Here is a 14,959-nt window from a genome sequence, read left to right as displayed (position 1 = left end):
GTCACAGTAAACAAAATGCAAAATGTACGCTTTTGTCACCTAACTAGAAGAACTTAACAGGATGTCTGTTGAAGTATTCAGTTATTCTACTACACACATTTTCACAAAATTTCTGTTTTATCAATTTGATGCGGTTGCTTCGCGAGAATAACTTCCAGTCTCATACGTGATGGCTGATGCGAGTCTGAAACTGCAACGTAGACTAGTTTAAAAGTGGACGTCAAGCCCTACAAAAATGCTGAAAGTAAAACGGCATGTATTTTTTGACGTTTGTAAAACAACGGTAGGTTGTGTCGATTCAAAACGGTGCGTATCTTAAAATCTGGTGTAAATAAAATAATCACTCTTCGAGGATACATCAGTAATTAACCACAAGTTTCAGCATCTTCCCAGTTCTCTCTCCCTGAGCTCAGGCCATGGCGGTTCGTCTCGGGAGGTCATCCTCATCACGGCCGTCGCTCATCTCCATCGTAAATCGGATCTCTGATTTCGCCTATTATTCGTCTTCGTCCTCTTGGTGGTCTTCTCCGGAGGATCTGACGGCGGGATCGAAGAGGCGGGAGAAGAAGACCACAGACCGGTTCTCCGCCGCGATCGACGCGGTCCATGACCGGAAGCTCCCGCCTGAGCTGCGCGGGCGGCGCGATTTCGTAAGGTGAAAATAATCCTCTACAAGCTATGAAGAAGCTAGTAGTTCGTCTCTTTCACTAGTGCTTAAGACTTTGGAATCGATTAGATTATATACTTTAGTAGAGAGCTCATAGGTTTCCCTTGGATTTGCGGTAGAGTTTGATAGGTAAATCCATATGTTGATACAATGAAAGAGAATCAATTCTTCATGAAACAATGAAACTCAACTCAAGTGTGAAGAAGAGAATTCTAAGAACAACATTTGAGTAATTTTCCTAGAAAGTTCACAGGAAAATCTTGTAACAGAAAAGATGAAGAACATCTCTAACAACAAAAAAACCAAAAAAATTCTGTATTATAATGTTTATTCTGCCACGTGTCCTCTGCCACGTCATCGAAGCCCTTCCTCTATTTCCTGCATCAGAGTTTTTGCAAGGCAGTTCAGCGCAGAGACTAAGCGAGTTAACACCAAAGTCAATTTCTCACTCTCTGATGATGAACCAGATGAAGTGTGGTGGCACACACTGCTTTCGTTGAAGCCTATGCTAAGGCAGGCCAGCCTGAGGAGTCTCTCAAGGTTTTCGTGCGTATGCTGGCCTGTGGAGTTTTGCCTAATGCTTATACGTATACGGTTTTGATCAGAGGGCTTGTGGCGGATGGCAAAACGGTTTAGGATGCGGAGAAGTACTTGTTGGAAATGATGGGAAAGGGGATGAGACCTAATGCTGCCAATTATGCGGCTGTGTTTTGAAGGTTTTGTGAGAGAGGGAAAAGAGGAAGCAGCTAGAGAGTTGTTGCGAGAACTGAAGGGAAAGGGTTTTGTGCCTGATGAAAGGGATGTGAAAGAGGCTCTTGAATCTAAAAGAGGCCAAGTCTTTAGGACGGTCATCAACCTTTCATTTGATAGTAGTAGTAGTAGTGTCAATGGAACACCTGGCTATGTTGTTGCTGAGTCTTCTGTTTCTTATTGAATTTTGACACACAGTTTTGCTTGTTATGGATGATATGACATTTTTCTTGTGAGAGAAAGCTTAAGTTTGTTACTGTTTTGTTGCTTTGTGGTTCTTTTTCTTCTTGTGGAACATGTTATTGCTTTGACCTGCTGGTAATGGATACTAACATGGAAACATATTGCAGGTCAGAGACTGACATAATCAACGTGGTCGAGCAGAGGATATGGCACTCAATGGAAGAAGGTCAGTTTGAGAATTTACCTGGTAAAGGCAAACCCTTGAACCTCCACACAAATCCTCACGCAGACCCAGCGGAGGATACGTTGTACCGGATTCTTAACAAGAACGGGTTTGCTCCCGAGTGGGTGGAGCTCAACAAAGACATAAGAAGCAAAGCAAAAGAATGGAGAGTTTCACTGAAGAAAGCATGGGCTATGAAACTCGAGGATGACCAATCGGGCTGGGAAGAGCAGTCAATTTTGCTGAAAACACAATTGAAGCAAATCAACAACATGGCAAGTCTTCAACTACGAATCAAGATCCTGTTGTGATCTATAGTGATATATTTTCTTATGTGTGCGTTTGTTTATGTGACAGGTGTTTAGGTACAATCTGATTGTTCCTTTTGGCCGTCAAATGTTTGGATTGAAGTGGGAGAAAGAGATTGATCGCTTGAAAGAATAACATCTTCAGGTACCTAAAGGTCGGTCACACTTCTATGAACTCGTTTTTGAGTTGTTAGTGTATGAATACGAGTCAGTGTGGCTCTTATAGCTTTATGTTACGAAGAATAAGAAACAGAAGCGCTTGAGTTGTTGTCAGACTCTGTCTGTCATGTATGGTGTATCACATCTTCAGAAGCAATACAAAGAAAATTATAGGTTAGGAAGAAGAAGTCATTAGGGATCAAATCATGTTATTTATTTTTAATTATTTCGATTCAATGATTAAGGAATGAAAGTCAACGAATTGAGTAATATGAAGGTTGGAATCTTTTAGCTGGAGTGAAGGAAATAGAATCTTTATTAGTTTTTTATTGTATAAAATAAAAGAAAAAATAAAATGTGAGAGTGACAAGACAACCACTAACACATGTGGTTCATCTCCAACCACATGTTATCAAGAGGACTTAACTAGCACAGCAAAGGTACAATCTCCATCTCACAATTCGCTCCTCTATTATATCTCTCTCTATCTTTATCTCTCTGTATGAGAGAGAAGTCTCAATGGTCTCCAATTGCATTAGCCTTGGCCACCATCTCCATCCTCACCCCCACAAATATAACCATCATTCACTTTCTTCTTTAAGATTCCACACAAAAGCTAAAACCCATCACCATGTCTCATATACAGCTCCGTCTGATGCACACCATAGAAGTCTCAAACACTGTGGATGGAGCGAACACAACTTGAGTTCTAGCCGGTCCGTGAACCACTTTGGTTTGAGTCGGTCTGGTGTCATCCGCCCAAGACTCTCGGCGATGACAGGGTCAGAAGTCGGTGACTCTGGCTACGACGAATCACAATTCGACCCGACCCTCACGAACGACGACTTGAAACCGACCAAACCAAGCCAAAGAACGTTTTCTTGGTTGGATATGTCGAGTTTATGGATCGGCCTCGTTGTCGGTGTGCCTACTTACTACCTGGCTGGAAGCTTAGTGGACTTAGGGATGGCGTGGTGGCAAGGGATAGCCACAGTGGTTGCTGCCAATCTAATACTCCTCGTGCCGCTGGTTCTCACCGCTCAGCCTGGCACTATGTACGGAATCTCTTTCCCCGTCCTCGCTAGATCATCCTTCGGCATCCGTGGAGCCCACATCCCGACACTACTCAGAGCATTGGTCGGCTGCGGATGGTATGGTATCGAGACATGGATCGGAGGAGAAGCTATCTTCTTGCTCTTACCGTCTCACATCAAGAACTCGGCTTTGTCTCATACACTACCTTGGCTGGGAACTTCTCCCCTTGAGTTCTCTTGTTTCATTGTCTTCTGGTTGGCGCAGCTTTGTATAGTCTGGAGAGGAATGGACGGAATCAGAAAGCTAGAGAAGTACGCAGCTCCTGTTCTGATCACTCTCACTTCTTGTCTCCTTGCCTGGTCTTATGTCAAAGCTGGTGGGTTCGGCCACATGCTTTCCTTGTCATCCAAGCTAACCTCTGCACAGTTCTGGACTCTCTTCTTCCCGTCTCTAACCGCAAACATAAGCTTCTGGGCAACGCTAGCGTTAAACATCCCTGACTTTTCCCGGTTTGCGAAATCACAAACCGATCAAATCATTGGTCAAGTTGGACTTCCGGTTTTCATGGGTTTGTTCACGTTCGTTGGCTTAGCTGTTACGTCCTCCACAAGCATCATCTTCGGAAGAGTCATCTCCAATCCCATTCAGCTTCTCGGTCAAATCGGAGGCCTAGCCACAACTCTACTCGCTATCCTTGGAATCTCTCTCGCCACAATCACCACAAACATAGCTGCAAACGTGGTCGCACCAGCAAACGCCCTGGTGAACCTAAACCCTAAGGTTTTCACATTCGGAAGAGGAGCCTTGTTGACCGCGGTTCTTGGAATCGTGTGCCAGCCTTGGAGATTGCTCAAGTCGAGTGAGAGCTTTGTCTACACATGGCTCATCGGATACTCTGCGCTTCTTGGTCCTATTGGTGGTATAGTTCTTGCTGATTATTATCTGATCAAGAAGATGAAACTGAACATTGGAGATTTATACTCTTTGAGTGCCTCCGGAGAATATTATTATTCCAAGGGTTATAATGCGGCTGCTGTGGTGGCTTTGGTCGCCGGAATCATCCCAGTCGTTCCTGGCTTTCTACACAAGGTCGGAGGTTTGTCAAAGATCTCAAATGGGTTCGTGGTTGTGTACGACAATGCATTGTTTTTCAGCTTCATTATCGCAGGATTTGTCTATTGGATGTTAATGTCTCGTCTGAGAACGAAACAGAGCTCCTCTTCACAGTCACTTTTGTAAATATTTGGCGTTCAATTCGTTTCGCAAGAAATCAAATCTAAATCCACATATGTGCAAATCACACAGAACAAAAAGAAAAAATAAAGAATTCTTGTTTTTTTTTTCTATTTTTTAGTTCATATCAATTGTTTTTGTTTTTCGTATACTTTGCTGAATAATATAACGTTTTGTTAATAATGAGCCATGATGAAGCACGAATTAGAAAAAACTTCTGTAAATTGACTGCGTGGGGAGCATATCAATTCAAAGAGAGAAGTTTAGAGGAAGCGAGTTCTTCTACAGTTATGATGAAGCACTTGCATAGACATGAGAAAGAAGTGATTAATGGCTTCATCCTTGATCCTTCACAGACGACTATAGCCAAGTGGATTTTTACGCATTATCCGGAAACTGCAGTGCATGTTCAGTCGCAAGACCTAGCGCTTAGGACGAAAGACATGAACGTTCTCCTTGATATCTTCGAGACACTTTCCTACAAGAAGTCGTGTGATATATCTGAGGCTCAACTACGCCATGTTTCAGATAATTTGTCTTATTTGAAACGAGCAGGTTTTAAGGTGGAATGGTTGAGGGCGAAGTTTGATGATGTTTCTTTGAATGCTTGTGAAGCAAGGATTGTAAAACTCAAGGAAGAGGTCAAAAAACAGGAGCAGATGGTTTCCTATCTCAAAGATATGCTGAAATACGAAGAGGCCAAGTTGAAGAAGCTATAGTTATTTAGTTTCTCATTATTTCTTGTAGCAATTTCGATTTAGATTCTTGTTTTAAGTTTTTGGTTAGTTATAATTATCTTGTTTTTTAAAAAAATTTCTAAATTTATTTTTAAAAATTAATATAATTCACTAATTTGATTCCGAATTTATCTTGAATTTGCAAACTAATTTAAATTTTTTTTCCTACCTATATATGCGTATACATTAATATATAACAAAGAGAATATTTGGTTACATAGCTATCTTGAAGCAACGAGTAGTGTAAAACTTTTCCTGACAATTTTACCAATCGATTTCTCAAGTGATGGGGAACCAATTACAGAGACAAAGAAAGGTAACTGCACATGGCTTCATCATTGCTTCTTCAAAGGTGAAGTTAGCAAACTGGATTTTTCAGACATACCCAAATACTTCAGCTAATGTTAAATTGCAAGACGATGTGCTCAGGACAAGATACATGAACCTTCTATTCAGCGTCATCAAGAGACTTTACCACAAACCTCTGAGTGATCTCACAGAAGATGAATTGAGCAAAGCTTCCCTGGAGTTGTCTGATGTGACACAAGCTGGTTTTAGTGTGGAATGGTTGGCTTCAAAGCTTGAGAAGGTGACCTTGGAGAAGAAGACTTCTGAAGATCGGATTCGGGAACTGGAAGAAGAGGTCGAAAAACTTAAGCTAACCATGTCAGAGGAGAAGGTCAAGTTGAAGAAGCAACCATCTTGGATCACCAAGACAGAGATACCTACTTCTCCTTAGGTTAATTTTAATTGGTTTGATTTTCTTAGTTTTTTTCATGTTTCTTTTCTCAAAGATATCCCTAGATTTTATTTGAATCTATCCAACCCTATTTAATAGTGTAAGATGATGAAATGATATATATATCTCAATCCCAGCTTGCCAGACACGGTTTAATTAGGGTCTCTTGGGTTTCTTCATGGATGGCTTGAAATTTACTGGATTTTAATTTAAGATGAAGTGGACCACTAGTAGGTTAAGGATGTGCTAAGTGTGATGTAGATTGCTAAAGAATTTTTCCAAAGACACATGAACAGAAAAAGATAGAAGTAGAGTTTGATTTTAGATATATAATAAAAAGACGAGTATTCTTTTATTCTTGACACATATTAGATATGAATCATATGAGGACTACACATGAATGAATGGTGAATCTCACAAGATTACAAGACCACCCACACATTCAAAACAAACTTAATTAAAGACACTAAACCAAACCAGAAGAAACAAACAAAATAAGGCACATAGACATAGGCAAAAGAGAGAGTAAGATAGTGTAGTAACATAATAATCTGCTGATTCCGAGGGGAACCGAAGCTTGCCAAAGGATCGAAGTTGCCCTAACAGAGGGATAATAATAGACAAATCACGCTTGTCTTCATCAACCTTCACGCAATCTTCATCGCTCCATTCACACAAAATCCTCATCATAATCATAACCAATCAAATGATAATGATAACGATGATCATTCACACAACACCCACACAGAAACACAATTCATAATCATAAATCTCCAAGAAATCTCTTCTTCTTCTTATCTTCTTACCTTTTGTGAGTACTCTTGTGTTTTGGGCCATCCCCTAAAGAGAATCTGAACCTCTCAGAACCCTCTATGGTGAGATCTTCTGATCGAATCAGAGGATTCTTCATCTTCACTTCTTTAGGGGATGGCCATATATTGTGTTTTTTGGTTTTGTGCCAAAGAGAAGTTTCAACCTTTAATGGCTTCTCTGGTTGTATTAGTCTTGGAGACACGTTAAAAGAGAGATTGAAAACATCCATTGCATATGCCATATTGTCCTTTTCACTTTTTCTTTAGAATACTCTTTTGTAATACTAAGTTATTAGCTCAGGTGTAACTACTGTATCACACATGTCTGTTGATAATATATTATCTTTTACAACGTATCTTAAAGTGAATACAAATATAACATTAAATGTATGTATTATTATATGACAGATCGCCATTAAAATGTTTATGAATAGTGCATATGTATCTGTATGTAGAACTGAATATGAATTTAAAGTTATGGATCTATATATATATGTTAATAAAGTAGGTATAAAAGAAAAAATATTGAAATATATATAAGTGGAATAAAAGTAAGATTGTCATTGGTGTAAAGATGACATTTATAAGAAATATTATTATTTGGGGAAAAAAGTGGAAGGAGATGGTGGAAATGGTGAAGTCCATATAAATATGCTGGGAGAATTTGGATCTTCTAAATGGAATATGCCATCACCAAACTTAACAAAATGATATGCCATTACCAAACATGTGTTTAGTATACATATCGATCGAGTTCTATTGTCTTGTCCGGTTCAAGAACAAGGTTCTGGTCGGTTTTATTATTGTTATAAAAGTTTTGGGTTCTTTTGCATTCATTTTTGGAATTAAATTAGTTTGTTTTAAGTATGTTCTCGACACTCCATATACAATGACAACGAATCTTAACTAATGCAAGGCAATACAACAACACCACCAAACAACAAAAAGTGGAGCTCGATAGACATTCACCGTACTCAATTAGTTTTGATGTCTTTTTTGTTCGTGGTGGTTCATTCACAGACTTTCCTTCAAACAACTTACCCAACATCTTGAGCTGTATACTTTATGTATCTCTGAAAATTCTTCCCACTCTCAACCAACGGCCAGCGCAGATCATCGGTTTACATCTCTTTAGCTTTACATTTTGATAAAATATTACACATATAAAAGCTTTTGTAGGTAAGGGAAAAAAAAACAAAAAGAGTTTTACCCAAAGCGTTTGAGGAATAATGATCTGTAAACAGGCAAAATAATACTTCAGCAACAGCTAGTCTTAGTAACTCTCTTAGCTGTGTCTTGTTCTGTCCAGTGTGATTGTCTCTGATGCAACTCATCAAATTGCATATTGAAACCTGTTCCATTCTTTTACTCATCATTTTGAAGTATAGTATTGTTTTCTGATAGTTAATAACTTAATATATAAACTTTTCATAAGTACTGTGTGTTTTAGTTAGTTGTTCAAGGCCTTACCACTCTTTTACTAATCCTCTTGAAACTCCACTACTGTTTTTAAATATTTTAAATTTTTAAACTATTAAATTTTATACCAATTTTAATTTCTGATAAAAAAAATACAATAATGACCATCACAAATCCTTAGTAGATCCCAATAACATTTCTTTTAAATACATTGTTTCAAAAGAAATACAGTGATCAAATTTGTTTTTTCCCTTAACCCATATATGAACTGATAAAGTAAGTTTTATACACACTACAACAGTTTTCATTTTCATAAATTCAAAAGTCTGAAACATTGTTTTTGACCAACATTGTCTTCCTTACCAGGAAGATCATTGTACAGGATTACAAAGATAACAAATTAGACGACATACAAAGATCACAACCATCAATGAGATAATCCTACTCGTCCTATGTTACACAAACAAGAACGATCTCTGATTTGAGACGTAAGAGATGAAACATCAGATGGCTAGAGACTTAGTGCAGGCGAAGAAGAAGAAGAGCGGTGATCATACTCCTAAACGTAACTACAGCAAGCTGATTTCTCAGCTGTAGTAGAAGACGATGAAGCAGCATCTTGCTTAGTGATCTTGATGCCTTGTGGCTGTAAAACAACATTACATAATATTTTTACCTTTGTCTGTATAAATAAAATATGAAAGAGTGGAGTTCGGTTCTTCTTACCTCAGCCTTTGTATCAGTTTCTGTCAATCTTTGTTTGATGTCTTTGGCAATAGAGAGGAAAACAGACTCCACATTGAGGTTTGTTTTTGCACTCTGCAACAATTTTGTAATCACAATCAGTACTCATCAAGAACCTCAAAAAGCACAAATACATATGTTATGTTTTTTTTAATCTCACCGTCTCAAAGAATTTAATTCCATACTCATCAGCTAAAGCTTGGCCCTTTGCTGTTGGGATAGCCTGTGAAAAAGGTGCATCAGTGGTCATGAAAGAAAGTATGCATATGCAAGTGAAGATTACTACTTACCCTTTTGCTTTCATCCATGTCAGCTTTGTTACCGACCAGTATTTTGTTCACGTTATCCGATGCATGCTGCTCTATGTTCTTCATCCAGTTCCTAATGTCTGTCATAAAGCAATCCAATTTTCTTTGAAAATGATATATAGCAAAATTGATTTGATAAGATAAGATAGTAAAAAGACATACTGTTGAAGGATGACTCATCCGTTACATCATAGACAAGGAGTATACCCATCGCTCCTCTGTAATAAGCTGCATAAAATGGACCAAAACGCATTAGGGACAAAAAAAATTAAACAGATTAATTGCATTGTTTACTTATAAATTTATAATAGTATGAAAGAGTTTACTTGCAAGTGTAAATAAATAAACAGTTTTTTTATTAAACCTGTGGTGATAGTTCTGAAACGTTCTTGACCAGCAGTGTCCCATATCTGCAATTTGATACGCTTCCCATCAAGCTCAACGGTTCTTATCTTGAAGTCAATTCTGGAAGAAGAAGTAAAGACAACAAACTTAGACAAAAGAAAGACATAACTCTTAAGAAAACAGAGCAAGGAAGACATACCCAATGGTAGTAATGAAGCTTGTAGTGAAAGTATCATCTGAGAAACGCAGCAACAAGCAACTCTTCCCCACACCTGAAGAGAGTACATATACAACACATAAAGACTATAACAAAACCAAACATGAATCAACTTATTTCGTCAAAGTCTTCTCCTTTTTTAAAAATTTTTACACAATATTTACTCTACTACTAGTTTTAGTACAACAAATCAAAATCATAAAAACCCTAGTTAGTGACCGACAAAACAGACACGAGGTTTTGTCGGAGAAACCAATCGAGCACTTGTGAGTATTTACTCTACTACTAGTTGGTGGAACAGATCAAAATCATAAAGCCCTAATTAGAATCGGAAAAAGACAGGAACTAGATGTTGTCGGAGAAAGCAATCGAGAGCACATGTAAGTTTTCAAAGTTGCTTACTTTATCTACTAAAGAGAGTAGAGAAGAAGCTTACCGCTGTCGCCGATGAGAAGGAGCTTGATGAGGTAATCATAGTCCGAACGAGCTCTCGCCGGAGCAACCGCCATCTCTCAAGATCAGGTTATAGTTTAAAAGCTCACAGCTTTTTCACTTTTGCTTCTCTTACAAAAGCTAAACCGAGTCTTCTTCTTCTTCTTCTTCTTCTTTCCAAAGATTGAAAGTGTTTCTGGAGAACAGCTAAAAGAAGTTGATTGCTCCTGAAAAAAATAAAATAAAAATTTTGGTGGATGTTATTTTATTTTGTTTATAGTTTTAGACCCTGAATTTTATATATTTACAATTTATCACCCTTGGTTATAGGCTTATAGCAAATAAGTTGATTGATGTGGGTAAAAGTTGATCAGATTATAAATATTTGGGGTTATTGTAGAATGTTTCGGAAGTTCAGGGTGCAGTAACGGAAGAAGTAATGCACGTTTGGTGTAATCATGTGTGACAGGTCTACTGTACAGAAGCAGAATAGTGGAGTTTTGTTGTGAGCTGTCAAGCAGTTAGTGGGTGGAGGCGGTTGCTTCGCTGTATGTACGTCGTACGCTAGCGTAATCCAGCGAAGTATCTAATCATGCCAGAGCCTCTGTTTACATGTGGCATGGTTCCAGACTAAGTCAAATATACAACATTTATCCACCATATATATACTTATTCTTATAAATATTATTCTTAATCACATGTATTATAAACTTATTAACAGTGTCTCAATCCTTTTAGTTATCCTTTTTTTTTATAAACTCCTTTTAGTTATCCACTATCTATAATCCATACGAATTCAAACATTGAACGTGTCTCCTCTTTTGCGTAAATGATGTATATATATGTGCCGTATAAGACTTTGTTTTTCAAAATAATAGAGAACACTGTATTTTTAAGTTTTTCCGAAATTCACATGTAACGATTGATCTTTGAAATCGTCGTCAATTACACAACATGGCCTCGATGTTTTGTCTTATTACAAACATAGACGGTTTGTATCAATTAACAATGTGAAAAGTACAGCCACTACACTAATTAAAAGTCCACCGACGTTTTCTACAAAATTACTAAACATAGTGTTGTTATCAAATATTTCGTAAAACATTTTTAAACATCTTTAAATCCTTTCCAAATGTTAGGAAGATTCACTCGTTTATGTTAATTTGTACTTTCTCCACGTATCATGTCCATGTGTTCCAAAAGAGAAACACATACAGATGTGTCATTTTAACAAAAGAAAATATATATGTTATATGTACATGGACGACTGTATAATTAAAGACATAACATGCTCGGTATAGAGATGCCAATATACCAGAAATGATACTATGCGTAGTGCAGCTCCTTTTTTCTAGAAGATGTTGTAGTATTGACAGATGCTTTTGAATGATGTTGGACATAGGGTATAATCTCAATGCGGCAAGTTAAAATTACGCCATGTTCTGTTATTTTATTGAAGATTTCTGATTGATTTTAGTTTAGTATTTGAAGTGTTTTTTTTCAGTTGGAGATGAAGTTCCTTCTACGTTGAAACACTCTAAAACCGCAAAAGGAAGTGAAGTGCACCGAAAGGAGTTACAGAGTTAGTGTGGCGGCTAACAAACGAAGTGACTTTACATGAAAGTCATCGTCACATGCTTCTTCCACTCTTCAAGGAACAACCTCATCGGCATCTTTAATCATTCTCCCAAAGCTAAGTATTACAGATATACTTTTGGTGCTAATTATGAATTTCTTTTATATAGATGACATCACCACATTCAAGCAAAATAGTAATTAAAAATAGTATGTGGAGCAATGAATAGTACTGTTAAAATGAATAATTTGAAGTTAAATTCAATAAATGTCAAATTACAAGAATCGATATTAGTTAGATAATAGTAAGCGGAGGGCTAATGATTAACATATGAAGGTTAAAGAAGTTATTACAAGAACTACTTAATTAGTGATGACAATCAATCAAAGAATTGGACGCTGCAGCCGCGAAGAGAAGAATCTGATCTTTGGACGCAAACACGAACTTGGGTTCATCTTCTGGCGCTGGAAGATTCAGATCTAGCTCTATAAAGTTCTTTGTCGGTATAGATTCTTGATGATGACTTGATGCTATCTCTGTTCTGGTTGTTGAGTTAGCATTTGCATTCAATGTTAAACCTCTATGTCTCCTCATATGTCCTCCTAAGGCTTGTCCTGAAGAAAACTCGGCCTTGCAGATCGAACATTCATGTGTTTTTTCCTGTTTCTTGCTACCTTCACTACTAGTTACTTGCAGAGAAAGTAAGCTTCCTACAACTCTCGCAGCTTCAACTGTTTTAACCGCAGACGCAGATTTCTTCTCGCCGCATTTGAGAATGATTGCTCCGAGTTTAGGCTTCTTATGGCTAGTCCTGTGCCCTCCTAGCGCTTGAAACGAGTGGAAGCTTTTATCACACGTTTTGCACTGGTAAACACCGTTTAGCCCAAACCCTAGAGAGGCCACCGGTTTCTTGTTGCTCAAGAAACCAATTTTCTGCGTCAACAAAGGATCTCCACTAGTGTTTGATTTATGTCCTTGCGACAACAACATTAGACAATTCGCCATGTCTTGGTCTTCGTCCGTAGCTCCTCGGAATTCGATTTCACCAACTCCTTCTCTTGCCTCTAGTGATCGTTCCTTGTTGCAAACACTGGACATTGCTTCTGCGTTCATATGCGGGGACGCAGATCGCTGACGTTTGGTACGTTTGCCCTTGATGAGGAGTACTAGACGCGTCTCCTCATGAACACTTGTCATGATCCTCCCCTGTTAATTTGGTATGTTTCAAGAACACAAGAGAGATATGTATATATGGAGAGAAGTATTGTTTGGTATGTTTGGTTTATATGTCTGAGTCTCTCTCTATATATATATTTTGTGGTTGTACTTGTTTATATGCACAAAACTCTTGTATTGTAAATAGAGTATATATGTAATGAAGGTAAGAGAAAGGATAAGAAAAGAAGCAAACCCCAAAAGACTTTTGGTGAAGGATTCCTTTCTGGAAGTTTAGATTTGCAAGCCTGGAACCACTTGTTTCTCTCCTCTTGTTTTTTTCTTCTTTCCACTGTTTAAATTAGTTTTCTCTTTATTTGGTTAACATTGTTTTGCTTGTATTATGGATCAAATAAAATTTAATAGTATTTGTTAAACTTGATTACTCATGAAACTTCTCCATTTCATCCTTATAATTTCCATATCTTGGTACTACTACTACTATGTATTAACAATAACAAAAATTAAATTCAATGTCAGCACTTGTCATAGAAAAAAAAATTGGATGGATGAATGAAATCTAGTTTAAGTAGTGGCACAAGCAGTGCACACATTATTCAGACAACTGTATGTATAGTTATTTAGACTTTATTTTCTGATACAAGAAAAATATCATTCTATAATTTGAGTGCATAAATTTCAAAATAAATTATTACACTTGGCAAAATGTAAAGTAGTATTATATCTAGAGAGAAAATTGAACTGCATTTTCTAAATATGTCACGCCATTTTTTAATTGTCATGAGTTATAAATATGTACATATATATGACTTAATTTGAAATACAATTCAATTTCTAAACTTGTATCATATACTACTAATCATTGTGGATTGTGTGCACTGAAGTTAACTAGTTGATTAATAAAGCTAATATGAAAAGGCAATCAAATTTTGAGGTGAGCAGTTCATGTGCAGTTGAGGCAACACACAATTATGAATCATGATCATAGTTATATTATAATTTAATAATATTTTTATAACAAATTTAATATATAATATAACTTCCTATGTTTGCGCCTATACATTGATTTTTATTTTGATCACCCAGTTGATTGATCAATCCATTATTAAGCTTGTGATTAGCTAATAATGTGTATTTGGTGAAGTAACCTCTGTTATCTCAGTTTCTTAATATTTTAAATACAAATAATAATTTGTCATACTGTCCTATATGATTCTGTACTGTAGTAAACCAATAACTCGGTGATAGAACAATTTGTGAATTTGATAAAGATTCCACAAAAGTATGAAAAAATAATGAGTTTTTTATCCAACGTTTACTCATTCAACTCTAAATAGTTAGTTTTTCCTTGGCTCTATGAATTTTTCTTGATAACGTGTTGATAATAAATATATAATTGATTACTAAGACGAATATTTTTGAGTGTATTGTGAAGCTAGGATCACAATTTTATAATCATCTATATCAATAGATAATAATTAAATATATAAATAATTGATTTAAGTCTTGGAGTTGAGGATTGTATGTGTGAAAGAGAGAGAATTGCTTGGCCGCCAAAAGAAGCCATTACTTGCCAACTAACTAGCTTCACTACTTACCCTAAGCAAAGCATATACTTTTATTTTAATCATCGACATAATCATCGACCGTTCATCATCATCTCAATAAAACCCTTTTTGTTTTACTTTGAAAAACAACTTTTTAGCAAGGCTTTTTTCACAAACCGTTATGTAGTGGTTGCAAAGGATCATCTTAGGGGCTAGTGTAGGAGACATATGCATATCATCTAATCAAAACAGAATTGGATTGCGAGTGAAGATAGCTCACAAGTCACAACAAACTTTAAATATTATTTGTGACCCAAATTTTCTTTGTAAGAAAATGTTTTCATACAAA

The 14,959-nt window shown here is 36.9% G+C and overlaps 5 protein-coding genes across 6 annotated transcripts; 3 read left to right on the top strand and 2 right to left on the bottom strand.

The window, feature by feature from the left end:
* Positions 1 to 342: 342 nt before the first annotated feature.
* On the top strand, positions 343 to 2,548 carry LOC106428620 (dnaJ homolog subfamily C member 28). The gene is made up of 3 exons (XM_013869368.3): positions 343 to 655; positions 1,768 to 2,098; positions 2,181 to 2,548. The coding sequence occupies exons 1-3, from the start codon at positions 417 to 419 to the stop codon at positions 2,265 to 2,267; spliced, it is 657 nt and encodes a 218-aa protein (XP_013724822.2). The 5' UTR covers positions 343 to 416; the 3' UTR covers positions 2,268 to 2,548.
* Positions 2,549 to 2,564: 16 nt separating this feature from the next.
* LOC106428606 (purine-uracil permease NCS1) lies at positions 2,565 to 4,741 on the top strand. The gene has a single exon (XM_048768129.1). It carries the CDS (start codon positions 2,810 to 2,812, stop codon positions 4,562 to 4,564), a length of 1,755 nt encoding a protein of 584 aa, XP_048624086.1. The 5' UTR covers positions 2,565 to 2,809; the 3' UTR covers positions 4,565 to 4,741.
* An 840-nt stretch (positions 4,742 to 5,581) lies between these two features.
* LOC106443007 (MATH domain and coiled-coil domain-containing protein At2g42470) lies at positions 5,582 to 6,573 on the top strand. The gene has a single exon (XM_048768139.1). It carries the CDS (start codon positions 5,582 to 5,584, stop codon positions 6,032 to 6,034), a length of 453 nt encoding a protein of 150 aa, XP_048624096.1. The 3' UTR covers positions 6,035 to 6,573.
* Positions 6,574 to 8,551: 1,978 nt separating this feature from the next.
* On the bottom strand, positions 8,552 to 10,570 carry LOC106428672 (ras-related protein RABE1d). 2 transcript variants are annotated; one of them, XM_013869430.3, is made up of 8 exons: positions 10,316 to 10,570; positions 9,862 to 9,934; positions 9,682 to 9,782; positions 9,480 to 9,545; positions 9,300 to 9,397; positions 9,170 to 9,232; positions 8,992 to 9,084; positions 8,552 to 8,911 (listed from the first exon to the last, which is right to left on the bottom strand). In XM_013869430.3, exons 1-8 carry the CDS (start codon positions 10,386 to 10,388, stop codon positions 8,825 to 8,827), a joined length of 654 nt encoding a protein of 217 aa, XP_013724884.1. In that variant the 5' UTR covers positions 10,389 to 10,570; the 3' UTR covers positions 8,552 to 8,824. The 2 variants fall into 2 exon arrangements, with proteins under 2 accessions (XP_013724884.1, XP_013724894.1); XM_013869440.3 differs by having other exon boundaries at positions 9,858 to 9,934; positions 10,316 to 10,354.
* Positions 10,571 to 12,116: 1,546 nt separating this feature from the next.
* On the bottom strand, positions 12,117 to 14,081 carry LOC106428664 (zinc finger protein ZAT5-like). The gene has a single exon (XM_013869412.3). The coding sequence runs from the start codon at positions 13,082 to 13,084 to the stop codon at positions 12,254 to 12,256; it is 831 nt and encodes a 276-aa protein (XP_013724866.2). The 5' UTR covers positions 13,085 to 14,081; the 3' UTR covers positions 12,117 to 12,253.
* Between the last annotated feature and the right edge of the window lie 878 nt (positions 14,082 to 14,959).

Source organism: Brassica napus, chromosome A3 (genome assembly GCF_020379485.1).
Source record: "Brassica napus cultivar Da-Ae chromosome A3, Da-Ae, whole genome shotgun sequence".
Taxonomy (NCBI): domain Eukaryota; kingdom Viridiplantae; phylum Streptophyta; class Magnoliopsida; order Brassicales; family Brassicaceae; genus Brassica; species Brassica napus.
Note: the sequence above shows the minus strand (reverse complement) of the source record. Positions and strands in the feature narration are given on the sequence as shown.